At 41.9% G+C, this 27,210-nt stretch overlaps 2 protein-coding genes across 2 annotated transcripts; both read right to left on the bottom strand.

Moving 5' to 3' along the window:
* Positions 1-734: 734 nt before the first annotated feature.
* Positions 735-15,790, bottom strand: RRAGC (Ras related GTP binding C). Its single transcript, XM_047868861.1, has 7 exons — positions 15,453-15,790; positions 13,487-13,690; positions 12,297-12,496; positions 9,629-9,743; positions 8,261-8,403; positions 6,418-6,566; positions 735-2,272 (listed from the first exon to the last, which is right to left on the bottom strand). Exons 1-7 carry the CDS (start codon positions 15,687-15,689, stop codon positions 2,121-2,123), a joined length of 1,200 nt encoding a protein of 399 aa, XP_047724817.1. The 5' UTR covers positions 15,690-15,790; the 3' UTR covers positions 735-2,120.
* Positions 15,791-17,892: 2,102 nt separating this feature from the next.
* On the bottom strand, positions 17,893-26,824 carry MYCBP (MYC binding protein). Its single transcript, XM_047868870.1, has 5 exons — positions 26,723-26,824; positions 26,455-26,527; positions 21,792-21,840; positions 21,418-21,547; positions 17,893-20,176 (listed from the first exon to the last, which is right to left on the bottom strand). The coding sequence occupies exons 1-5, from the start codon at positions 26,804-26,806 to the stop codon at positions 20,132-20,134; spliced, it is 381 nt and encodes a 126-aa protein (XP_047724826.1). The 5' UTR covers positions 26,807-26,824; the 3' UTR covers positions 17,893-20,131.
* Positions 26,825-27,210: the final 386 nt, after the last annotated feature.

Below are 27,210 nucleotides of genomic sequence, written 5' to 3'. Positions count from 1 at the left end.
TCAGCATGGAATGTAGAGCCTGCTTAGGATTCTCTCTCTCTCCTCTCCCTGCTCCTCCCCCACTTATGCTTGCACTCTCTCTCTCAAAATCAACAAACACTGAAAAAAATAAAAATTAAAAAATGAGTATCCGGAGCCACCTGGGTGGCTCAGTTGAATGTCCAACTCCTCGTTTCTGCTCAGGTCATGATCCCAGGGTTGTGGGATCAAGTCCCATATCAGGCTCCACGCTGAGTGTGGAGCCTGCTTGGGATGCTCTCTCTACTCCCCCATCTCCTGCTTTCCCCCCAACCCCCCCATCTCTAAAATTTAAAAAAAAAAAAAGAAAAAGAAAGAGTATCCCAGTCACTAGAAGAAATGAACAAACCTGGAATTGGCACAAATTTTGTATACAGCGTTGTACTTAATTCATCTCCTTACCCCTTCCTGGCTTTAGATATAACACATCAGTCGTGCCAACCCTGAATACTCCCCACCAGGAGAGAAATTTGTTGGTATGAAACACAACCAAAAAACCACGTTCACGGAGGCCTAGACTTCCCCACCCTAAGCAGAAAGGGGCCAGGAGAGAGGTCTGGACACAGGTATGAAATTCCTGCATCAGGACAGAGCTTGAAATCCGAAAACATATGGCATGTCAACCACACGTGGCAGCAAAAGAAATGGGTAAAATGAGACAACCAAACGCTCCATCACCCCACCCTCTTCGTGGCTGAGGCAAAATAAAAAACAGGTTTTGGAGTAAATACATTTATTGATACCCATTTTATATACTTCAGTGAAATAATCTATAAATATAAAAGCGTTTTCTTTTGGATATCGCCATGGTCCATGTAAATACTCAACAGTCAGAATCATCTGCAGGAAGCACTTCAAGTCACACTGTTAGGTTTACAGACCTGAATATACATATTTCATTAAACAGTGGCACTTATGTACTCAAGTGGTCCAGTGGCTTTGGATACAGGACTACTGGGCATGTCGAGTAAAAATAATGTGTAACTTTAAATCAACGGACAGGGTATCAACCATCAACAAAAAGAAACAATTACGAATTAATATCCTAAGTGAAGAAAGTACCACAGTTGACACTTGGTGTCAGAATACTGGAGACAAAGTATGTTTAATGACACATGTTGTGGCGCCATGTGCTCTCTCCGACTCCCAGTGGACGGCCCACCAGTGCCTTAGGGTCATTCATGGTTAACAAAACAGCAATTCTTAAAGAATCTAAACAGCTTAGAACAAAAGGTGTGTAGCGGCTGGTACCAAGTTTAAAGAAAAGTGAGCTAAGTATTTCAACGACATGATGAAATTTCTCCCCTGGGAGGAGGAGCTTGTGGGGAAAACAAATTTGTTCAATTCCCATTGTTACACCGACCATGATCACTTATCTAATGGAGGAGAAAGAACCCAGGTATCTGGTACCCAAAACACAGGTGCAGATCTGTCTTCTGTCTTAAAGTTTCTTCCTCAACACTCCCCAGAGAACTAATGCAGCAGCCACTGTGGAGCCTTGCTCTAGACCTGATGCAGCATAAAACCTTCTCATTTCTTCGGTAACAAGTACAGGAATGTCCTTTGCTGCGGTCAGACCATGTGTCTTCTGAGTTAGCAAGCAAATGCATTTAAAAGGTCTTAGGTGTGCAACGTCCAAACTTGAAATCTGAGAGGCAGTGTTAGAACTTAAGCAAGGCAGGATTTTTAGAGACTACTCAAATGAAAACCTAAGTGAAGCATATAAAAATTCAGTTCTTTCTATTATTTCCAACTGGTAATTGACAGCAACATTCTCCGGTAAGGATGGGTAAGTGGTGTTATCTCCAGGTCCAAAATATCCCAACTACTTAACACAGGACCCCAAAGAGGAGAATGACACACTTGAGTTCTGGGGTCTTTAGAATTCTTTCTTGCCATTTTTTAAAAAAAGAAATAGTAGCTTCAGCTGCACACCACTGGTTGAAGGGGTTTTCATCCAAATGAGAAACTCGACCCCTCGTCTCTAGTGGGACAGGCACCAGGATTCCCACAAGCGGCAACTCCCATGTCCTGTAGCACGTGGCATCTGACCCTGGAGTGAAGAGTAAGCTGGCACAGAGCCCCGACAGCTGGAATTCAGGCTAGATGGCATTTCGCGGCGTGCCATTGTGTGCCAATGCTTTCAGGCTGGGGGCACTGGTCTGGTGACCACAGCTCCTGTGAGAAGTCACACCCACCTCAAAAACCTCATGAATAGCTTTTCGGAAACAGTGGAAGTTGTAGTCTATTAAACCTGCAAGAGAGAAAAAGAAGATCAGGCCCCCTGAATGTCAATGGTGAAATTATCCATTAGGAAATATTTAGCGACAAAAGAAAATAATTGGTATGTATAAAAAAAAAAAAAACACATAGGAATTTTATGAGGAATTTTCTATGCTAAAGCATGTACCCAAACTGTTAACACTCGTTACCTCTGGGGCCTGGGAATAAAGCAGGTCAATAAATAAAACAACCAGGAAGGTAAATGTGCTAAGAAAGCTTAGAATAAAATCTAAAGTGAAAGTAACACATTTTTCAAATTATCAGGCTTTGCCTTTTACAAGTCTTTCGGGTGGCCAACGAAGGGCTGAAGGGGACGGCTCGGCGCGGCAACACGGCACACTGCTCGGGAGAGGCCTGGGGTCTGGGAGGCACCAGAGAGGCCCATCAGGCAGAGTCTCAGGCAGCCTCCACCTGCTCCTCAGCAAGGCAGCGCCTTCTGCATCTGTTTCCTGAATGGTTTCCAAACAAGATTTTGGTCAAACAGTTCTGTTTTGTGACAGAAATGGCCAGTTACCTACCAAAAATCCATTCTTCCTTAGTAAAAGAAACCCAATTTTGGATGAGCACAGTGGTGCTCAGCTAAAACATTACATTTCCCAGCCTTCCCTGTAGTTATGTACGGCCACATGACCAATTCTGGCCACTGAGATAAATGGAAACATGTGGCACCTCTGTGAAATCTCCTTAGAAGGAAAAGGATGCATTCTTTCCCCAGCCCTGTTCCTCCTTATTGTGTGGAATACAGAGTTCCAGGAGCCATTCTGGACCATGAGGTGACCTTGAGCTGAGAATAGGAGCCAGTGAGAAGAACAGAGGTCAGAAGAAGCATCAATGCCCTTGAGGACAGTGTGACATACAGACAACCACACAAGAAACCAATCAAAACAACACGGTGTCAGGGGCGCCTGGGTGACTCAGCTGGTTGAGGGTCCAACTCTTGATTTCGTCTCAGGTCACGATCTCATGGTTTGTGGGTTCAAGCCCCGCAGCGGGCTTTGTGCTGACCACGCAGAGCCTGCTTGGGGTTCCCTCTCTCGCTACATTTACTACTTCTCTCTCAGTACCTCCCCAACCCTCTCTCAAAATAAACAAACTGCTTAAAACACACACACACGATATGGTGTCAAAATGACTATAAATGTCAAAGAAGTCTAAAGGAGGGAGAGCCCAGTGCAGGGCAAAAGCAGCCAATGAAAAAGCCTCAGGGAGGAGGCAGAACTTTGGGGGTACAGGCAAGACTTAATTAAGCAGGAAAGAGGGGCAATATCACCAAAAAGCCAGCAGGGAGCTGGCAGTGAGAAGACAGCACAGGTGGAAGACACTGGTATGACTGCAGACAGGGACAGAGAATTCTCACTGGGAAGCAGCTGGAATCAAGTATGAATAAGGAGATTACAGCCAAATCTGGGAGGTCTTTCAGACTCAGAAAAAAAAAAAAAAAAACAACCATAAAAGTTTTTGATAAGTTCAATTACATTAAAATGGACTTCTGTGAAAATGGTAAAAAACTGACAATCAGGGAGACTTGAACACTAGCCAGAGATTTGATATTATGAAATCACCGTTCATTTTTTTTAATGTCTATTAATGTTACTGTTATGTTCGTAAAAGGACACTGTCTCTTAGAGATACCTGCTGAAATCTGTATAGACAAAATTATTTGATCAAGCCAGAGGTTTGTTCCAAAATTATCCAGTAGGGAAAGAAGTACAGAAATGAAGTACAATTGGCTATGATTTTGATAATCATCCAATCTGGGGGATAAATAAAAGGGGTTCATTATGTTATCTTCACTACTTTTTTGACAGTTTCCACAACAAAAGAGTAAAAAATAATAATGATTTGGCTGGTAGGATAAACAGAAAAGCAGGAAGCAGGAAGATGGGCACATGGACATTCACTGTGTTATTCTACTTCTGTATATATTTGAAAGTTTCCATAACCAAAAAGTGGTTGTTTTTTAACTTTTTTTTTTTGAAGTTTTATTTAAGTAATCTCTACACCCAATGTGGGCTCCAACTCATGACCCCAAGATCAAGAGTCACACGCTCTTCTGACTGAGCCAGTCAAGCACCCCCTTTTTTCCAAGTTTGGCTGTTTTTTGTTTGGTTTTGTTTTTTAAGATGACAATGGAGAAAAACGAAGAACTTATAAGAACTGGCATAAAAGCTACTTGCCACGAGGAAAATGTCTGCCCTAACTAGTAATTAAGGTAAAAATTAGAACCAAATAAGATACCATTTCACACCTACCAGATTGACAGGCATTATCAAGGACATGAAGTGACAAGAACTCCCACCCACACAGTACTGCCAGGGGTGAAACTAGTAAAGCTACTTCGGAAGGCAATGTTTAATAAAGCTGAGGTTGTATGAATACATCTCTATAAACTCCACTACTAAATACATCCTAAGAGAAATTCTCCACACGTGCAAAGGCAAATGTGTTCATTTGTCACATCTGCGTATTTGCTGCAAAACTGTATGTGATTTTAAAAATAATCTATTATTTTTAATAATAAATTGTGGCATATTCAATCCATATAGTATGGTGTGGAGAGAAAATGAATGAACTGAACATACATGTTATCGGTACAAATAAATCTCAAAAAAGATCTTGAGTGAAAAGAACAAGCAAGTTGCCGAAGACCATTTACGTTTTTACATTATTTACACAAAGATACACAATACGAAGCTCTATGTTAAGGAAGATACAAAGTAAAGAATAAACCATACATAGGAAAACTAAATACTACATTCAACATAGTGCCAAGGAGACTTCAAGCGAGAAATACATAAAAGACAAGTATGTCTCTACCATGTTTTAGTTCTGAAGCTCAAAGGTGAATACACACGTTTTTGTTTTACCCCCAAATTTTGTGTATCTGATGTGGTTTAGTAACATTAGTGAAATGATATTCATTAACATTAAATTACTACAAAAAATGCAGAAGGAGCAGGGACTTATTACAGTGAACAGCAGAGAGCTATTATAGATCCATGAGAACTCAAACAACATGATGAAAGTCGTTTTCTGAAAGCTAGTCTGCCTTTGGAATAAAAGACAACACATACCAAAGCTCTGAAAACACATGCCAAATGCATAACCTCAAACAGGACTTTACTGCAGCACCACAGGCCTGGATTGGAGTCACTGACAGTAGAAACAGAAAGGAAATCCAAGAAACAAATAGTAAGATTGGGTGAAAATTCAATGTCAACAGTACAGGAAAATAGAAAAAAGAGAACACAGAATACCTTCTGTGAAATGATGTGCAAGGGCCCCTTCAGCAATGCCACCACACAGTTACCGGACTACAAGATATCTGCGCTTGGACACCAGAAACCGTCATAACTAGTAACAAAAGTAGGTAGCCAAGAGGGTCATGAAACAGAAGTGAAAGTATTCATCAGTTTTGACACCACGTACAATAATAGTCAAATGAAGTGAAAATGTCTTACTGACAGCTCCAAACGCGGAACTGGAATATGGGCCCAAGTCAGGGCTGGAGATGTGAACATCTCAATCAGTACATAGAGAAAATTAACTGAAGCCACGGCTTGGATGCGCTGGCCAGGAGAGTAAGTGAAGAAGCGGGCAGAAAGACTTGGCTCTGAAGAATGCTCAGGCTGAGAAAAATGGCCGGAAGAAACTTGAGAGGTGGTCAGAGAAACAAATACATAAAATAACCTGGAGAGCTCAGCGTTAGGGAAGCACACAGAGAGGAAAACTTACAGAAAGGAGGGACTGGCAGGGCCATATGCTTCCGAAGGCTGAAGAGGCTACAGAATGAAGAAAGGCCACTGTGCGTAGCAGGAAGGGACCTGGGAACCTGCCAAAGAAACCTCGGTGCACAGACTCGGGTGGAAGCCAAACAACAAGCACTTGGACATGTATTAAAAGGACCCCAAATAAGAAAGGCTGGAATTAAACACTTGATTCAACATCAAAGATCAAAAGAAGGATAAAGTCTGGACTATACATGGAAAGGAAGGGACAAGAGCAGTTTGAGCTGATAATCCTCTAACACTGAAATATTATTTTCCCTTATTTCAAGAGCCTAACAAATGAGGACAAAGAACTTCCAATAAAAACAACCTTTTAAAATGCCATTACCTTTTCGTTCAAAACTTTCTTCCCTAAGAATGCAGACCAGTGCCAAAAATTTAGTCACTTCCTTTAAATAAAGGACAGTTGTATTATTCAGCTTGATAATTGCCATAGATTCTTTGTCATAAGCACTTCCACTTCCATCTTCCTTTAACCTGTTTTAAAAGAAAATATTCATTACAGGTTTCCCAGCGAGGTGTTCTGTCACATTTAATTTGCACAATGACGAGTCTTTCTACCCAGTTTCCCAAGTGTCTTTTGAGAAAAATTACTGGCTTAAATATGCTGGAACAGAGGTTCTCATTTAAGAAATACGGTTCTCAGACTAGGATGCAGTATTCCATGTGTTCACACCATCACCTTGTTTACCTAGGATACATGGAGTTCAACACGTTTCAAATCTTCGTCAGTCATAACTCATCTGCACTGACTGCATGCAAATAAAAAAGGCCCCAACATAAGAGGGCTGCCATTGGGGAAAAAGGAGGAAGCATAAAAACTAAAATGAATAGAGTCTGTCAAAGGCACCATGGAATCTTAATCCTCGCTTACGAAGCGAGCCTTCAGATCTGAAACCTATTTTATTTTACTAGAATTGTCAGAATTATACGTAGTTATCCTTCAAAAGATGTAAATCAAGAGTCAAGTAGGAAGCAAATATAATAATAAAACACACCAAAGTGCGTGCATGGATTGTATGAAGAATGATAATGGAGATTTTCTCTTTTATAACATGCCTTATGATGTATAATGTATTTTACAACGTACTTTACACTGAAAAAAAATTTTTGCAACTAAATTTGATTTTTAAATTATAAAAAAAGGGGTTATGAAATTTTATTTTAAAGAAAAAGCAAATGTTCTATCTGTCCATTTTTAAAATTAGGAATGGGAACAAGAAACTTTCCTGAATAATATAATAAACAAAAATCACATTTTTACTATGGGGAAAAAAAGAACAAAGGAGAGCCTGTAAGCACAACAGTGGAAAATAGAAATAGAAGACAGGTAAAGAACAGGTAAGAGAAATGCATTCTCCTCCTCAGAGGCAGCTGGAGAAAGACGCGGACAAATCAGGCTGAGAGACCAAGGTGAAGGGCAGGAACAGAGCAATGAAAAAAGAGTTCAGATCAGGTGGAGAGAGGAACAGATAAAGGACACAGGTACCAGAAAACAAAGGTAATGTCAGAGCGTCAGAAAGTGCCTTGAGAGTGCTGATGTTAATACGTAAGGGGGTTCAGGGCTATTATAAGCAACAGAGGCTGTTGGCTTTTGAAATAACAGTAATTCTCCAGAGTTTTCACTCATCCTCTGGACTATTCTATAAAGTCACACACTTTTTTAGACATTTATTTTGGAAACGTAGATGTGTGGGTCAAATTTTTCTATTTGCGAGTCCTTCTGACATCCAAAATTCTGATTTCCTGTTTCTGAGCTCTATGAAAGATTAAGGATCCCTCATTCCCACAAAGCCTGAAGTTAAATTAGGAACCAGGACTTACTCTGTTATTCCAAATGTTTTTAATAAATAAATCTACTTTTTTGATCTAGCTAAGACCCTAAGGGAGAAGACACAGTGCAAAGCCCCCAAATAATGGCAGAAACTTTCAGTGATAATGAAGTCTGGCATTAGCACACCTTTTCAACTGCTCTTATCCATCCTCTCTGAAGGAGTAAGACATAGCAGTCCATCTACAGAGAAATCACGTTCCAAGTTGAAGAACTATGGTCAGAACAATTCCACTCCACACAGTACCTGCTAGAAGCCTCAGAAATTAATCCCTCTGACAAACTGAACAGGTAGTTTTCCATCTGTCTGAGATCTTGCAAAAATATGTACGTAACTTACCCATATATACAAGATACATCAATTACAACATCAATCATGTCACAGCAAAGTTCATAAGATTGCATATCCACAGGTGAACTGTCTGTTGCAATGTAGATTTTGCTGACAACATCGAAGAGAAAAGCTTTTTCAATACCTGAATTCTTGGAAAAACAAAATTGGGCAAGTGTCAGTTTTAAGAATCAAAATTTGTAATTTACCTAATATCCTGAATGACTAACACACAAGGACATTAAAAAAAAAATTTTTTTTTTTCAACGTTTATTTATTTTTGGGACAGAGAGACAGAGCATGAACGGGGGAGGGGCAGAGAGAGAGGGAGACACAGAATCGGAAACAGGCTCCAGGCTCTGAGCCATCAGCCCAGAGCCCGACGCGGGGCTCGAACTCACGGACCGCGAGATCGTGACCTGGCTGAAGTCGGACGCTTAACCGACTGCGCCACCCAGGCGCCCCAGGACATTTTTAAATGTACAACCCCATACCAAAAAATCAAAAGGTATTTGGTTCAGAGACACTTCTGTTATCCAAGGAATAAAAGTGGAATTATTTCTCTGCTCTGATTTACTAACTTGATTGCACTAAATCTGTTTCTTCTTCCTCCTTTACTTAAATGGATCATTTGCTAAGACGCCACCAAAAAAATTAACAAAAAAAACCCCTCCAAAAATCAAGCCATCCTACATTTTCAATAATCCTTTCTTGTTACAATAATCAATCTCTGATTTGAATGACCTTGCTACCAGAAAGGCTTTCTGTGGCAATTAGCAAAACATAAAAGAATTAATATTATGTCAACATCTAACATACCCCAAAGCCCAAAAGAACTGGGGATCACTACATGCTGAGTCCTTCAAAGTAATGTCTGGGAAACATAAAGGTTGAATGTTAAATTTATTGAAGGAATATCCTGTTTTATTAAGCTGCATCCTCAAAATAAGAAAGGTGAAATATGATACTAAGATTACAGTTAGCAAGGAAAGGAAAAGATCAATTTTTCAATGTGACCTCCAATAAAGCAGAGATTAAGCAGGCGTCAAATTCCCAAAACCCAGTCTTTTCCAGTTACTACTCCTCACGCAGGAAACAGATATTATGATTTTTTTCATGAAGATTTTTTTATTAATTAAGAAATCATGAGGAAATTTTTCATTAGTCCATTTTAAGACCAAAAGGGTGAGCACTAAAGTGCTCAGAAAATAACTCAAGCCATTTTTTTAATGTTCTTATGATTTATTTTACATGTTAAGTGTGTCATTAGTCTTTCGGCCTGATTCAGACTAATTCAAGCCAGTTGTTGGAGACGTTGATAACACAAATATATTCAAGAAAATGGAATCAGAGACTGTAGTGAATTAGCTCACTTACTGATATAAAGATATTTAATAGGTTTTCCAAAGTCGGCAGTTGTGGGATGAGTTTCTGCACCACCTTACTAAAGGCTTCAAATATTGAATGGTCATAGATACTAGTCAAATAAAAGCTGAAAAACACAACACAGTTTGATTATTTTGGAAAATAAAGTGACAATTATCATAAAATATAAAAGTTTAAGTTTCTTATCATTTCATTTCAGGAAGTTGAGACAAAGCCTTTTTACACAAATGCAGCTTCCCCACTTGGCTTGTAACCATCCATCCCGTTACTGCATTTACACAGAGGGCAATTCCCTAGTACCCAGAAAAGCATTTCCAGTTGCAGAAACCTGAATATTCACCTAATTCTTTGCAACCTGATCCAAACAGCTTGATTTCTTAAGCTAATAACTGACAAAAACCAAGATAAAAACCAAAAGAGATGACAGAGAAGGGTGGCATTTATTAAATAAGAATGTAATTCATGTCTCTACTAAAATGTCATCTCCTCAGAAAGCTCTTTCCTGACCCCCCCCCCACCTAAAACAGCACCCCTTTCACCTAATTTAATTTTCTTCATAGCACTGTTAAGTACCTAAAATTACACTATACACTTATTTGTAAGTACTTTTGAGCTGTCTTATTCATCAGGATGCGGGCTTCATGAGGACAGAGATTTGACAGTCTTGCTCATAGCTATAACCCCAATGCCCTCAACAGTGCTCATAAATATTTGTTCAATACACAAATGAACACAATTGATGCTTAGAATTTATATAAATAACATATTTAGAAAGATAGGAGCTAGGGCCCTATTGAGAATGGAACAGGAATCTGGTAGCCTAAAAGGACATACAGCGGAGAAGTAGTATCTATAGATTTAACAAAACACATGTGAGAAAGAGACACTTTTTAACATTTTAAACAATACAATTTCACCTGCTTTTTAGGTCAGGAAGTATACTTTTCATGACACAGTTGTTCTATTTATTTACAAGCTTATATTAAAGTCAGAAACACAGAACTGTGGATTTCACACTTTACGGGTAACTTAAAAATACTTTCAAGGAGCTGACCTAGGACCCTAACCCTACGCAAGATGGGGCTTGCCTTTAGATGTTAGAGCAATGAAAGAGAGAGCCCAAGATGAGCCCCTAAAGGCACTAAGGACAAAAGAGTATTTTATTGTTTCCTGTAGGCAAGAAGGTTAGCAATGTGAGAAGATCCTGCAAGGTCTGTGACACCTGGAGGTAGATGGGGACATGGAGAACCTGAGACACACAGGGCATTTAGTAAGCTGAGTTTCTAGTAACTGGAAATCAAATGAAGCCTAATCTGCAGGTATGCTAGTAATTAACAAAAGCTAGATGCAAAATTCTACAGAGGTTAACAAGGCCTAAGGCCCCATAAGGAACTAGAGAAAGGGATGGCACGTACCACTGGGGTGGGCTGCCCCAGAAAGGGACACAGAAGTAGTGTAAAGATTAGAATTCCCATGGGCACTAGGGAACACGGGACAATCACGGCCTAAAATCCACTGTTAATAGTAGATTCCCAACAAGTAAGATTGAGGAACTTAATAGGGATGCATTTTCATTTTCTCTTACAAATGTTGAATATTTTTTTAAGTGTGACTTACTAATAAATATTTTAAAATTTTAATCCAGGCAAACTATAGACCAATGAGGTTTTTTTCTACGGACCTCCTGGAAAAATAACTGAAAGACCTTGGAGCCTGAGACCTTAGGGAATATTAGGGATAGGGATGGGGACTGGCTTGAGCCTATAAGGAAGTCACTGTAACAGACCAGGGATAAGGAAATAGCTACACGTGTGTCTCCCCGCTTCCTCTTTAAGCTTTTACATCATCAAGAGAACATTTTCTTGGGTACTTTTTATCACTCGTATCTACCTATGCCACCAAAAAAATTACAAAATATAGAATATTCCTCATATACTTTCAGAAGACAAGCACATAAACCATCAATCCTATCTAGTAGGTGTTTTTTTAAGTAATAATTTTTAATTACATTTAACTATGAATCAGTTCTTTAAACTTAACAGGAGCCCTAAACAGATTTATAGACTAAACTCACCTAACCCAAGCTTTAGAGATTCATAAAAGCATAAACTGGTTTTAAAAACATACAAAAGATACATTAGAGTCCAGATTTGAAACCATATCCTCTTTAAAAGACCCTTCCTACTGGGGGGGAAAAAAAAAAAAAATATATATATATATATATAAATATATATATATATATATACATACTGTGAAGAATCAAGCTACAGAGTTCTACAACAAATGTGACAGAGAGCCTTTGAATGAAGGCAAAAAGAAAGAAAAAAAAAAAAAAAGATGAAACCAAGAGAGGGAAGTCCCAAAGCAGATTTATGCCATGAGGAAACAGGCTGATCCCAGTCTCTTGAGATGAATTTCTACAAGCACCAACGAAAACACTTAACATGACTTCAATCTCCAGGAAAATGCAAAAAACCGGGAAAGTAACTTCTCAATAACATCAGGCTCCCAAAACTGAATTCGACATAGAAGAGATCAAGAACATTACAGCTTTGGGAAGGATATACCAGTAACAGAAAACTACGTGTTTGTAATGACAGAGATGGGAATACATTTACACATTTTTCAGGGCTCTCATATCAAACACACATGTTGTTACCTAAGGTGGAGTTTTTCTAGCCCAGCATCTGCAAGGTCATCATTGGCCCTTTGATGAATGTCCCTCTGTGTTTCTATTTTGTGATCATCAGACAGACCATCAACTTTGTGAATAAAAACCTCAAAATTCATGTCTGGGTTAACTTTGTAGGCTTTAGAAACAGTAATGTGAAGTCTTGTTAAAGCCTCCATGTAGTCATCCTGTAAGTCAGAACAAAATATTTTTTTAAAAAGAAATCTTGTAAAAGTCAGTAACGAGTTAAGAAAGCCTCAAACCACCTCTTTCCCCAACCATAGAAAATATATTATCCTAATTATTCACAAATACTCAAAACATTCAAATACACTAACATACTTTAATCTCTCTAAATCTTTAACCTCTCCAGATAAAAAATGTAATTACCAAGTTAAAGCTTGCAATTTTTAAATATTGGTAATATAAGGAAATGGACATGTCTTCCGAAGAGAATTTTTTAAAAGTAATCCCAGCTCTGCCATTTATTAGATGTGTGACTTTAAGCAGGTTGCTTAAACTTGTGATCTGAGTTTTCTTCATAAAAATTGGCCTTACCATACCTATCTCACGGTATCGTGAAGAATAAATTAAACTGGACCAGGTATGTGGAAGCATCCATTACAGAGCCTGTCACTCAGAAAGCATTCCCGACTGATGTTTAAGCTTATATAAAGTAAGCTTCTTAAGGACAGGGACATGTCCCATCCTTCTCAGTGCCTTTCACATGCTAGGCCCTCAATAAATGCTTGTTGAGCTAAACCCAATTTGGACAGCCAAGGAAACCGGTCACTTTAATATTTACTCAGTTCTCCTCGTCCTCCTTATATTAAGGGCAAAGAGGAGATTTTTCCAGCAAGTGACGTCACTATTGTAATACTTAATGAAGTACAGCAATATCCACTACTAACAAATAAAAGTGGAAACCTGCTCATTAACTGGAACTCAAAGATAATAAATAAGCCACTATCTCCTAGTCATCTCTTATTCTGCACTCGCACAATGGCATGCCTGCTCCTAACACACCTCTGTGGCTGCATCTCTCGGACCGCAAAGACTTCTACAGGCAAAGAAATAAGCAGCAAGAAGCACATGATAAAAGAAGATAAACAACTTTCCTTTGTTTCTACATCTTTTGACAGCAGGAAAAAGAAGTAAACATCATTATTCCTAACTACCTGTGCATCAATGACATATATCAACGCTCCGGTTCCCCTGAAGATCATCTCGTAGTCAAAAGTTGGGTCAAAAAAGTCCATTTGCCCAGGAAAATCCCAGATCTGGAAATTCACAAAGGAGCTATTGGAAATGTCATCTTTATAGATCTTGTTGGTACTTTCCAAAAAGAGGGTCTCGTTGGGTGACATTTTATGAAACACCACCTGTTAAAAGAAAGAAGATAATTTTATAACTATTCAACTTTGTATTTCAAGGTCAAAGTTCCACTCTGAATTCACATATAAAAAACGTGATCCTACAGCAAAAATGTTTAAAGAGATAAAAAAGTGAATGGTGTATCCATCAGTACTCACTACCCTTTGGCTTCTGAGAGATGAGAAGACACCAAATTACTTTCCATCAGGCCTATTTTGGAGCTAAACTTTTCTGCTATTTTCTCTGTGCCATATTCAATCCTAGTTGTAGCCATGTCTCTCGTGTTAATTTTGTTTTCTGTTAAACTTATTAATTCTGCCAAAATCTGCTTTAAGATTACAAAAACTTACAGCTAAAGTTTAAGAATTTTTGTTCACTGAAAACTTACTGGGATGTCTATATCAGGCTCTGGGAAATCGTTAGAAACGTAACTGACTAGACTCTGTCTTCACTGAGTTTGCAGTCTTGTGGAAGAAATAAAACAGACAGTAATTATACCAAGTAGAAAGTGATATATGGGGGGAAATAGTGATACATGGGGGGAGGGGAGGTGACAAGGAAAAACAGCTCCCATGAAAGAAGAAATAGTAAAGGTAATGATTGAGAATCAGGATAATCACAATCCATACAATTCTAACATAAAGCTAACTTGTCCCTGTCACTTTCCAGAAAAGGAAAATAGGTGGTTACTCCCAAGGTCTAGTCAATGAGTAACAACTGAGAAGAATGAAATGCAGTTTGCTAAAGCCCTACCATAAATGTACTCAAATTTTGCTACAATAAGTGAGATGATAAATAAAACCCAGCAATCCAGTAAATTGGGAAGTAAACACAACACAGTAATCCAGTAATTTCGGAAGAAGGCTACTTTTTAAAGCCATCACGTTTACAAAATATCACAGATTTATTGTGGACAGACCTTTGCAACAGACTGGAAAGGGCAACAGACCGGGTATCTGGCGTTTTAATACCAGCTCACTTATGTGTTGGGGGTGGGGGGGGTGGCTAGGGGAGGTGGTCAATCTTGCCTCAATTTCCCCCTTACTAAGAAGGGTCTAGCCCTCCATCTGTTCCTGGCAGACCCGAAGTGAAAGCAAATGGGCTGACCTAGGTCTGCAAATACTCTCGAGGTCTCAGAAGATTTTTGTATCGGCACACATACGGGAGGACTTCACGAGTAACTACACTCGCCTGGCCACCAGTACTAAAATTGGGGGAATAACAGCCCCCGAGCCCCAGGAAAGTTAAATTCTCCTTCGTAATAGTAAGAAGAGCAAGCATTAAAATGGCCAGTGACTTAGTCACAGCTCTTCCAGACGCTGCTCCCTGGGGCTCACCTGGGAAGCCCTGCAAACTCAGGCCACCTGAAGTGAGAGGAATACACAAAAACCGGGTAGGGGAGGGAGTCGGACAAGTTCTCCAAGTTGGGACCGGAGTGTACGTCCCAGTTTCAGAAAAGCACTCAGGGGCTGGGTCCCAGGGGGCGGAGGTCCCGGGTGGTGGCACCGGCACCTGCCTCCCTCCAGCCAGTCTCGCTTTCGGGGACCCGCTCGGCCTCAGCTGACTTGGGCGTGGACTCCCAGGTCGGGGTCCTCCGCGGGCCGTGCCTCTGGCCCCGCTCCCCAGAAGACAAGAAAACGCGCGGTGGGGTAGCCCTATCGGCCAGCCCGGCCGCCGCCCTCCTCGGGGCCCCCCACCCCCGCCCGGCGGCCACCCGAGCCCCCGGGAGGGGGAGAGAGGGCCTGGGGGACCCGGCGCGGCCCCACTCACCTTCTGGATGGAGGACTTGCCGCTGCGCCGGAGTCCCATGAGCAGAATCCTCGGCTTGGAGCTGTCAGCGCCCCCCGGGCCACAGCCTCCGCCGGCCCCCGCCCCAACCCCACCGGCCGCGGCTGCCGCCTCCTCTTCCTCCTCCTCCACGCCGTAGCCGAAGTCCTTCGGGAACGAATCCGCCGCGCCGTAACTGCCGGCCAGGGGCGTCTCCTCCGCCCCGTACTGCAGGGACATGGTGCTGGAGCCGCCGCCGCCCGCGCCCTGACAGGCCAGGCCAGGCCAAGCCAGGCCGCCGCCTCCCCAGTCCGCCGCCGCCGCCGCCCCCGGCAGCCGCCACCGCCGCGCGGCCCGCCCCCTGGAACCCGGCTCTCATAGGCTCCGCGCCGAGACCCAGCCCCTCATTGGCCGCCCGAGCTGCCACTCGGGAGCAGCAGGGTAGGTGGTGCCCGTCACGTGCCCGGAATCACCTGACTTGGAGCCGTGGAGGGGGGAGGAGGAGTCACGAGGAGGGTGGCCCGGCCGGCCGAGCCCTCTGCCCTCCGCCCTAGCGAGCACCCCGGTCCTGCTCAGCCACGCGCGGTGCTTCTCGCCGCTCCCCTGCCTTCTTAGGAGCTCTGGAGGCCATCGCAACGGGAGATGCTCTCTGGGCATTTGGGGGAAGAACTAGTTGTGCTCCTACAATGGTACTCGCCCGACCAGTATTTATTGATGCCCGCGATGCCCTGGGGGGACAAGGGACACAAAACTGAGACCGACTCGGACCCTGCCCGCCCTCAAGTTGCTCGAAGATTGATAGAGATCGGATCTCTGCGTAAGTAGCTTCGGCACGAGGTATGAAATGGAAAGGTCAAAGGTGAAGATAACAATGTTCGGGAGTTGGGAGGGTGAGAAAGTCTGTAAGGAGGTGGTGTCTCAGCAGGTCTAGATGGATGGATCTGGTAGGTAGGGAGGAGGAGCCAGTCTGAGTGAGGGTAAAGCCTCAACCAAAGGCAGAGCCATGGGTGTGATGCAGTTCCTTCTAGCAGGTAGCGGGACCCTGAGAGGAGAGCAAATGCAGCCAAGCTAGAACTGCTTATCCTCCTTCAGCAAAACAGACGGTGGATACCACCACCACTTTAAACTCAATAGGACTCAATTTTCCCTCCTTCCCACCTAGTCAGTCTACTTTTCATGTAATTTACCCCCGCCCCCAATAGAACATTGCATCTTCTATGACCTTCAGTTCACAAACCAAAGGAATGAATAATGAAAGCAAATTAAAGCCAATGCTTTCACCAAATACGTTTGAGATAGCTAGAGGATTTTTCATCCTTGTCAGGAGTTAGAATTGGAAATTTGACGAACCAAGATCCTCTTAAAATGGAGGTGGTGGTGGTGGCACTGAATTTCCAAAGAAACGAACTTCTAGATTGTGAAAGGAAAGCATGTTCTTGTAAGTCTGGGACTTGGCTATGTCTGAATCTGTAAGTGGAAGGTAGGACAGACACATCCTTAGAAGTCATCTAGTCCAATCTCTCGCCTAAAGAGAATCCACCCTATGACACCTGTGGCTGTTGATAATGCAACATGCACCTCAATAGTTCCAAGGGAGGAGAGCTCACTATCTCAAAAGGCAGCCGCTTCCACTGAGGTAGGATTTTGTTTGAAAGTCTCCTATTCAGACCAAAAATCACACTCCTTGGAGCTTAAAATGGATCACAGGAGTAGTCTTCATCTTCTTCATGACAGCCCTTCAAATATTAGATTGCAGTCTTCATTATCCACTAAATCTTCTCTGTCCCACATAAAACGTACTCTGTTCTTTCGACCATCGCTTCTATGGTGATGTCCGATAGAACTTTCTGTGAGGATAGAAATGTTCTGCAACGATGTAGAAGCCAGTGTGGCCTGAGCATTCGAAATGTTGCTACTGTGAGGAACTAAATTTTTTTTTTTTAACTTTAATTGCCAGATGTGGCTAGCGGCTCCCATACTGGGCAGCACAACCTTATATTTTCAAAAGCCCTCTCTCTATTGATCGCTCACTGTCTTTTACATAAGCATGTGAGCTTGTCAACATCTACCAAATGTCTGGCACCCACAATGCAAAATGACCAATACAGCCGTCAGGATGACTGTTTAGCATCTGGACAATACTTCTATTATGCTTTACAGAATGGACTTTTTTAATATATGTATCCAGAGTATATGTGGCTCATACTGATAATCACTGGAACTAGTATTTTGTCAGCAATCCTAGTGCCTAGACTTGTATTACTGCATTTTTTTTTTTTTTAACCTAAACATAAGACTTGACACTTCAGCTTGTTGGTGCAGGCCCAGAATTTTGGGTACTCCCAAGTTGTTCTTTTCAAGTTTGTTTCAATATAGTCCACTAACCAGCCAACTTTGTGGCATTTACAGATTTGGTATTACACCATGCGACCCACATGTAGTCTTTTACAATTTACAAGGCACTTTTCATCCATTATATTTAATTTGAACCTTACAACAACCCTGTGAGGTAGGCAAGATATGAAATCTACATTGTATGGACAAGGCAGCTAAAGTACAGCAGGAACTGAATGGATGAGATCCTTTTTCTACTCCACTGAGCAACTTCTTGTATAGTCTCTTCATCCAGATCCTTGATAGAAATGATGAAGAAGATCTCCAGAGGCCAGGCTGACTCTGAGTTCTTAAATAGCACTGACTGGTACAGCAGTTGAAGCAGGTCAGCTCCCCCCCGCCCTCCGTAAAAGTGCAGTTAACCAACCCACAGGTTGCCATTCTGTCCAAAAGGATAGTACAAGAGACAGTAACCTGAGTTACATAAATATTAATACTAGTCCCATGGGAAAAAAGCAAATGAGGGTTGGCTGCCAGAAAACAAACAAAAAAAAAAATCCTGCTTGTCTGTATTCCACAAAGGGGCTGTCATACCAGTTGCTTAAAGAAGCCAAGTCTCCCTCCCTTCCAAAATCCCCATGGGGCCATGTTTTATTATTCTTATGATTCTCAGCACTTCCTATCCCACATTGTAATTGCTTATGTATATGTCTTATAACTAATTTCAAGTCATTTATCTTTATAATACCCAGCACTCAGCCCACTGCTGAGCATGTAGGAGGCCCTCAAATTGGTAAAAGATAAACCAATTCCAGTGAATGTTCTTCCAGTAGTGTCTGGCCCCCCTCCAAAAACGAACTTGTGACTAAAAGAGACAGACCATTGCCACATTCTTGCCAACATGACTGATTAAAATGCCCTTACAATTAGCCTGGTCACAGTTTCCAGCAAGTGCTGACGCTTTTGCTAGTTAAATCAGCTGTCATCGGTTCGCTTTGTTTTCTATGTGTGTTTTGACCAAAGCGTAAAGACGGGTTCTCTAACAATAGGGTTAGAATATATGAAACAGGATTCTTAATAATGTCAGTCAGCAATAAGGAAAATAAGTGACCAATAAAATGAAACACCTGATTGTAGGTCTTCTAAAAGAAAGGAAAAAGACTAACAAACAAGAATATAGTGCTTTACCATTTACAGATCTTCACATACATTCCATTTGACCCTCACAACAACCCTGTGAGGTAGGCAGCACAGATACTATTCTCATTTTAACATATGAGGAAAGTGAATCTCAGAGCAGTTGACTGATGTGCCCAAGGTTCTACAGTTAGTAAATAATTTGTATTAGTATCAGTCTTTGGCCTAAAAATTCAGCACCCAACCTCCCCTCATACTTGCCCTACCTACTTCACAGGGATAATGAAGATAAAATGAATTCAAGGCTAGAAAAATACTTTGAAGGGGAAAAAGCACTGTATAATTATACCCGCAAACTATAATTTTCCACGATATATGGCTCATTCCCCTTCTTATCCCAGCTTGTGCATGAACCCAGAATTTTAGATTGCCTCTGTTCTGTGCTCAGCTAAGCAACAAGTAAGGCAGGGGAAAGTGTGATCCTGCTTTAAGTTATTATAAATTACAGTCAGGATAACTGCTAGTATGGCAAATCGAAAAACAACACAGGCCAATGTGCAGCTAGGACCCACTGGAGCACAGAGCAAAGCAAGGCAACGTTATCAGGTAGGGCATGATTGCATAGAAGGACACGTGGTGTCAGAGTTCACACTGGCACACACACAGTTATCTAAGGCAGAGTGGTGGCAAAGAAGAGTTATTTGTTCCACGTTATATAAACAAGAGCAGAAGATTCATGGGAACCCGTGCAAAAGCATCTTCTGTCACACAGATCTTTCCAGCTGCCTACAGAGGATATAAACAACAGTGTCGGCTTCATTTTAAAGAATGAAGGTACCTGTGCTCATATCCTGAACTAAACCAAGGAACAGCTCCATGCTGAACTTCCTTGGCTAAAATACCACCAGTACCATCATTCCTAGTCAGACTAATAAACAGAATGTCTTTTAAGGTAATGAATTAGATGGCTGTGTTTAGATTTTTTTTCAGGATTCACTTTGGATTCTCCTGCTTTTAAGACCCAAAGAAAGTTATATTGAGTTTTTATTGGTGATTCTAAGTATATGTGTTTATAACAGTTAAAGTGTGGTAGGTGAATTCAACATATTAAAAGAGTTCTATAGCATCTGTTCAGAAAAGATTATATACTATACAAACTATTCAAGTCATACAAAACCATTTTGTCAGTGTCTTTTCAATTGAGAAGATTCCTATTCAGCACGCTTCTCCTCCTGAGGTGGTTCATACTGAGCAAGCTATAGGGCAAAGACAGAGGAGTTTAGGTGAATCTTATTCTAAATTGGGTAAAAAACTTTATAATAACAAAACAAGTTAACTATTATATTCAACTTAATTATTGAATCAGTAACTTTATAAGACTATTCTACTCTCTTTAAGCCACTTAAAATTAATACACTTTAAGATTTAATGCAATCAGGTCTGAGGAAAACTCTTTTTCGTATAAACCTTTAAAATTACTGGGAACCCAAAACTGAATTCCAGTTCATACCGCACTGCTCAAATACTTGATAGGCAACAACCTATCTGTATCTTCCCAAGGATGTTGTGGCTTCTCATAAGGTACTTTCTTCATCTTTACCAAAGTTTTACTGAGCTTTCTCTCAAAAAGCAAAAAAAAAAAAGAATAATGTAACATATATTAATCTAGCTAGTCAATGAAAAGCAGCTCATGTCTGACTTAAAAGGTCTAACTTAACCAAGAAGTTAACTGGTATTTGTGTTGTGGAATCTTGAATAATTTAAGGTACTGCATTTTCTATTATGCTAAACTGGTTCTCTGCAAGAACACTAGGCTGAGATTGAGATTATTCGAATTAGCTGTCAGATGCGAGAAGAGAGACTTCGCTGTGCTTTAGTTCCCTCACCTACAAAATGGTCTGTGTTCCTATCTCACTTATTTCGCAAGGTTGTTGAGAAGATAAATCACATCATGAGAACTGCCTAATGTAAAATAAGTTATGTGATTCAGAATGTGGTAAAACCTCAAAGGCTCAGAGATGACTAATTTGAAGCTTATGAAGATTCTCACAGGAATTTAAACAAAGAAAAAACTTGAGCAATAGACAAAACTCCGTGCAAACAAATTAACACATTACAGGGCCACCACAATACGACTGTGCACATTGCACACTACACAACTGTAAGAGGTGCCTTTCACAAAGCAGTGACCCTACACTGACCTCCTTACATCAACTGCTTATGATTCCCCCAAATTTCCATTTACTCATAAGCAGCATTAACCAATGTTCTCAAGTTTTTCTTGATGCAGGATCCCAAGAACCTCTTCTTGACTACACTTTGTTTGTCCTATTTATAGTCTGTCTGTGGTTTTCTCGATAGGGCGTCAGTTCAGCCTTGCAGTTAATTGAGATTATTTCTCCTCCTCCCTCCCCTACTACCCATTTTAGTGAGGTTCTGATCTTATAATCATTAAAGGTGAAATTATTTTTAACATGAATTCTTTTAAAACATTTACCTTTGTTTTCAGTTTTTTATTTTCTTCTACAATAGCTTCATATTTCTCTTTCATTTCTGCCAATTCTAGGCGAAGCAGCTCTATTTCTGGATTTTCTGGGGTAGCAGCTCCTAAGTGATGCTTTAAAAAACTAATATCAAAGTTAAGAATTTACTTGAGCTGAATGAAACTAATGAAATAGCTCAGAGTAGTATCAATGTCTCTGATCACAGTCACCGCATCTTACCACCAGCATTTACCCAGAGATCATCATCGCAAAACTTAACAGAAAGTAACTTTTTCAATCATCAAAAATATTTTAAATAGTATCTATGTGAAAAAATAAGAGTTCCAAAAATAAGTCCTTTTTCTGACTTGAAAGATGAAAAGGATACTCCAAAGCACTATTAGGTTTCTCTGGTTCTTCATATAAGGCTACCAATACTGCAAATCAAAAAGCAGAAAAAGCAATAATTAAAGTCTTAAATTTGAATGACTGAAATTATATTCCACAGCCCAGTAAGTATTAAGTGCCTATTATACGCCAAGCACATTGATAGGAGTGCCATGCCATGGCACACACAGCAGATAACCTCCCTGTTCTCAACAAATTTATACTCTAGTGCAGAAGATAAGCAAAGGACTAAACCAAAAAAAAAAAAAAAAAAAAAAAAAGAAGAAGAAGAAGCATCAAGTGTCAATACAGGATGATGGATTATGGGAGCACGTTGGAAAAACACCTAACTCAGCCTAGGGCACCAAGGAAGGCATCCTAACAAGGGGAAGTAAGACCTGAGACCTGGGCTATGAGGGTTTCAGATAAAATGGGAAGGTGAGGGGGTGGGGAGGGCAAGAGAACACATATTGAGGAACTGAAAATTCAAGTATGGCTAGATGGAGCTGTGAACAATGTGGCAGGAAAGGAAGCTGGCAAGGTGGTCAGGAGGCCGACCAGGGAAGATCCTGCAAGTTCAGTTGGACTTTGATCCTAAGAACAACAGGCATATAATTAAACAGTTTTAAGCAGGAGAGTGACACGATCACTCTTGACTGCTGTGTGGAAGATCCAGGGTGGGACAAGGATAAAGGCAGGAGGAGCAGTTTAAGAGGCAGATGTGGTAATTCAGCTGAAAAAGATAGTAACCTGCACTAGAGTGATGGAGGGGTGAAAACAAAGATAAATTTGAGAAAATTTTTGGAGAGAATCAACAGGGCTATGATAATTACTGGAAGAAGCTTTGAATTGAAAATATGCTTCAAGGATAGAGTTTCATACACAACATGCTAAATAACCACCAACCAAAAACTTCACCAGTAATCAACATGCTTAAATCAACATTAAAATACATACTTCAGTTCATAACCAAAAGCTTACATCAGCACTGACTTGTTCATCTTCTACTGAATAAATTCCTCCTAGGATTTACTACTCAGATATAAATCTCTCTAAACCAGTGGTTAAGGTTTTTTTTTGTGCAAAGAACCCTCTGAAAAGTGACAAAAGCCAAAAAAATGTTAACTACACACAAAAAAATGTGCATCTCTAGACCCCAAGTTAAGAAACTGTTGTAAGACAACACTCTTCCTTTTTAGTTTTTTAGCTCTAATAACTCATCAAAACATAGACAGTAAAAATCAAATGGCAATGACTTAACAACCAGCACTGAGTTCTGATAGTTACTCTTCTAAGTGTACTTACAACACGATTTTTTGGGAAGTCGGTATGTCTACATCACCACCACCCTCTCCTCCCCGCTCCTTTCAGTGTTTCTCTTTACTTTTTCTTTTTTTTCAATATATGAAGTTTATTGCCAAATTGGTTTCCATACAACACCCAGTCCTCATCCCAAAAGGTGCCCTCCTCAATACCCATCACCCACCCTGCCCTCCCTCCCAACCCCCATCAACCCTCAGTTTGTTCTCAGTTTTTAAGAGTCTCTTATGCTTTGGCTCTCTCCCACTCTAACTTTTTTTTTTTTTTCCTTCCCCTCCCCCATGGGTTTCTGTTAAGTTTCTCAGGATCCACATAAGAGTGAAACCATATGGTATCTGTCTTTCTCTGTATGGCTTATTTCACTTAGCATAACACTCTCCAATTCCATCCGTGTTGCTACAAAGGGCCATATTTCATTCTTTCTCATTGCCACGTAGTACTCCATTATGTATATAAACCACAATTTTTTTATCCATTCATCAGTTGATGGACATTTAGGCTCTTTCCATAATTTGGCTATCGTTGAGAGTGCTGCTATAAACATTGGGGTACAAGTGCCCCTATGCATCAGTACTCCTGTATCCCTTGGGTAAATTCCTAACAATGCTATTGCTGGGTCATAGGGTAGGTCTATTTTTAATTTTTTGAGGAACCTCCACACTGTTTTCCAGAGTGGCTGTACCAGTTTGCATTCCCACCAACAGTGCAAGAGGGTTCCCGTTTCTCAGTGTTTTTCTTTATTTTTTTTTAATTTTTTTTTCAACGTTTATTTATTTTGGGGACAGAGAGAGACAGAGCATGAACGGGGGAGGGGCAGAGAGAGAGGGAGACACAGAATCGGAAACAGGCTCCAGGCTCTGAGCCATCAGCCCAGAGCCCGACGCAGGGCTCGAACTCACGGACCGCGAGATCGTGACCCGGCTGAAGTCGGACGCTTAACCCACTGCGCCACCCAGGCGCCCCTAAGTGTTTTGCTTTAAATAACATACTCAAACTTGTTTTTTTCTTCCACTGATTCCCACCGATCTCTGCCAACTAACTTTTAAGACATGAATACATACTCTTACCTTTTCTACCTCTTGTTCCCCACCCCGTTTCTTTCAGCTTCTAAATTGGTCAGTGGTACTACAAGGTTGATAATTACAGAACATAATGTAAATAGCAAGTTTCCTGTGCTTTTCTATAGATGAAATATACTTCCTTTTAATCAGACAAGAAGCATGCCATACCCCGCGTTTCCCTTTTTTGCCTTAGCAGCCGGGATTCTTAGAGGTTGAAATGGTACTCAAAATAACTCAAATGCCTCTTTTTCCAAATGACTTATCTTTATCTTTAGGCATATAGTGTTTTAATGTTAGAAGCAATTTCAGATCCTCTTGGAAATAAGCCGGATAAAAATTCTAAATTAAATATGTGTAAAGTACATATGTTTGAAGCTGAAAAACATCAGATTTTAAATACGTCACATCAGTAGGTACTATGTTGTCTGGCATTATTTAGGAGACTGGAAATCTGCAGTGGTTGAGGAGTTAGATGCCAGTGGATGTGAGCAAGGGAAAAGAAGCCTTCAGTGGTTTCCAGTCTCATGAAGGAAGATCCATGTATGGCACAAGGCTGTACATCTTCAGTTACCTCCTGCCAAGGTCACTTCTCTACCTTTTAACATTCTTTTACTCTGTCTAGCCACTCCGGCCTCCTTGAACTTCCTGAAACTCTTAACATCACATTTCATTCAGGTCTCTACTCAAATGTTACTTCTTGAGAGAGAAGTAACCACCACCTCTTATGAAATGGCATATCCATAGCTCTTTATTCCCTTTGCTGGTTGGTTGGTTGGTTTGGTGTTTTGTTTAGAGAGAGAATACAGGCAGGAACCGGGGGGTGGGGGGTGGGAATCAAGCAGGCTTCACACTCAGCATAGAGCCCAACACAGGGCTCGATCCCACAACCCTGGGATCACAACTTGAGCCATAATCAAGAGTCGGATACTCAACCAACTGAGCCAGCCAAGCGCCCCTCCTTTGCTATGTTTCTTATTCATAACACTTGACACTGGCTGGCACTATGTATTTATTTATTAGGTCTCCCCCAACTAGAATATAAGCTCATTTAGAGCAGGGACATTTTTTTCCACTGCTGTATCCCCAGTGTCTAGAACAGAGACTTGAATAAAATGGTTAAATAAATGAAAGAAATGAACCCACAGAATTTTTTAAAGGGGGGGGGGGTCAATGAAATTTCAAGCATTTGTGACAATTCAAGAGAGGACAGAGCATAGCACTTTCATAGGTACTCCTGTATGTTTGACGAAGTGTAATTGCAACGAGATAGGGAAACTGGTACCTGAATCTAACGTAGGCAGTAATTAAAAATTACCAGCCCATGCATGGGAATTAAAAGCCCTGCTTTCTGCTAAGACCCAAAGTTGTTATTCTCCCAGAATTGTCTCCTAACCTTTGCTTCTGGCCAAAGAGCAGTTACCAAATTCTTTCTTTCCCAGACACCTTTCGTGTGGACCCACGTCGTTATCCCTGACAGCTCTTCTGTTCTACACCCTTGCAAGTTCTAGCCAATGAGTTGAATGATGCATAGCAGGCATTCAGATTATTGCTGAGCTAATGAAATAAGTAGTACCCCCAACCACCTCTTGGAACTCTCCAGTTTCAAGCTCCTTACTCATCTTAGGTCTTGAACCCCCCCTCCCAGAAACAGATACAGTGTAATAGCTTCTATTTTAAAAAGTGAAAACAATATAACCATTTTTATGTGTCCTCAAGCTCTTTAAACTGTAATCCTACTTATGAAATCTGCACAAAGTAGGAATTGGTATAGCCTACGAAACCGGGGTTGAAAAACCACAGCCAAATTTACTATGAATCGCCTACTTTGGGGACTGAGTTCATTTAGTTATTTCATAGACAGCTTTGAAATCTGGTTAATTTTCCCACTTGCCCTTTTTTCGAAGGAAAATGCTTCTTTTCGTAATTTGGGGTCCGCAAAAACTGTAAGGAGGGAGGAGTTAGGATCTCAAGGTCTTTATCAAACATACTGGCTGCGGCCACTCGAGGCAAAGCAACGGAAGTTGGAGGGACTTTGCAACAGCTGCAGGAGTTTCACTCCCCGCCCGGAGGGTGGTAGCGTGAGCAAGGCTATCCCACTCGAGCGGCGTCCGACAGTCAGCAGCCAGACGTGCGCCAGTCCCTACTGGACCCCGAGGCCCACCTTGCTGGACCCCAGACAGGTCCCACCTGTTCTCCCTCCTTTCCCACGCCTTGGCCCAACAGGGACGCAGCGCCTAGGAGCACGACGTGGACACGAGGAACCCTTTCCTAGCCCATGCTCACCCTTGGTCAGCGTGTCCAGCACCCCCGACTTCTCCAAGTACCTCCGGAACTGCTCCCGCTTCGAGTCGGCGGCCTGAGGAGACACGGCGGGTCAATAGCCGAAGCCCAGGGGCCAGAGCAGGAAGAAGGCGCTGGGAGTCCGGCAACCCCGCCTCCGCCTCGCTGCCGCAGGCCCCCAAAACCTGCGCGCGCACCCCCATTCCCACCCGGAGCCGACCAGCGGCTGGCTACCGCCCGCACGCCCCCAGCCACGCCGCGCCCCCCTCACTTTGTAATGGGCCATAGTGACAGCGGCAGCGGCGTAGCTGGCGCCCGAGACCGTGGCTGGCGGGCTCTGAGCAGCACTGCTCATGCGCGGAGGGCCGCGCGCGCCTGCGCACTTGCGAACCACGGTGTGAGCTCGCGGGGGTGTGGCCTGTTTTCATGGCGACCAGGACGCTCTGGATGCCCCATAGTGAGCTAAGCCGAGGGAGGCTGCGTACGCCCGCCTCTCAGCTCCCGGCTCAACACCTCTCCTTCCTCTTCCGGTCCTCGCGGCAATTCGGTTGCCTAGTGAGAGGCGAGGGTTTGGTAACTCGGGGAGGGTGTCCAGGTGGGGCCAAGGATGGGCGTGGCGCCCGGGGGCGCGGCCTGCGGAGTCCGGGAGCGCTGGGACTGTAGCTGGGTGGGATCTCCGGGCAGCGGTGTGGGAGCGGACCAGTCTCAACCCGGGCCTCATCATTATTAGGTGTGGTAGCCTATACGTGCTGGCTTCTT

This window comes from Prionailurus viverrinus, chromosome C1 (genome assembly GCF_022837055.1).
Source record: "Prionailurus viverrinus isolate Anna chromosome C1, UM_Priviv_1.0, whole genome shotgun sequence".
NCBI lineage: Eukaryota > Metazoa > Chordata > Mammalia > Carnivora > Felidae > Prionailurus > Prionailurus viverrinus.
The sequence above is the reverse complement of the archived record's forward strand: the minus strand, read 5'-3'. Positions and strand labels throughout refer to the sequence as shown.

What these genes read in the sequence shown, in the direction of transcription:
- RRAGC (XM_047868861.1), bottom strand. Translation starts at nt 15,689, where the DNA reads ATGTCCCTGCAGTACGGGGCGGAGGAGACGCCCCTGGCCGGCAGTTAC. An exon ending in CTAGAAAAACTCCACCTTAG is followed by an intron (nt 9,744 to 12,296) that starts GTAACAACATGT and finishes TGTGTTTTTCAG; the next exon opens with CTTTTATTTGACTAGTATCT. An exon ending in AGAAAGTTTTGAACGAAAAG is followed by an intron (nt 2,273 to 6,417) that starts GTAATGGCATTT and finishes TCTCTCTTGCAG; the next exon opens with GTTTAATAGACTACAACTTC.
- MYCBP (XM_047868870.1), bottom strand. Translation starts at nt 26,806, where the DNA reads ATGAGCAGTGCTGCTCAGAGCCCGCCAGCCACGGTCTCGGGCGCCAGC. An exon ending in GCTGGACACGCTGACCAAGG is followed by an intron (nt 21,841 to 26,454) that starts GTGAGCATGGGC and finishes TTTGATTTGCAG; the next exon opens with TATTGGTAGCCTTATATGAA. An exon ending in ATAAAAAACTGAAAACAAAG is followed by an intron (nt 20,177 to 21,417) that starts GTAAATGTTTTA and finishes TTTGCCCTATAG; the next exon opens with CTTGCTCAGTATGAACCACC.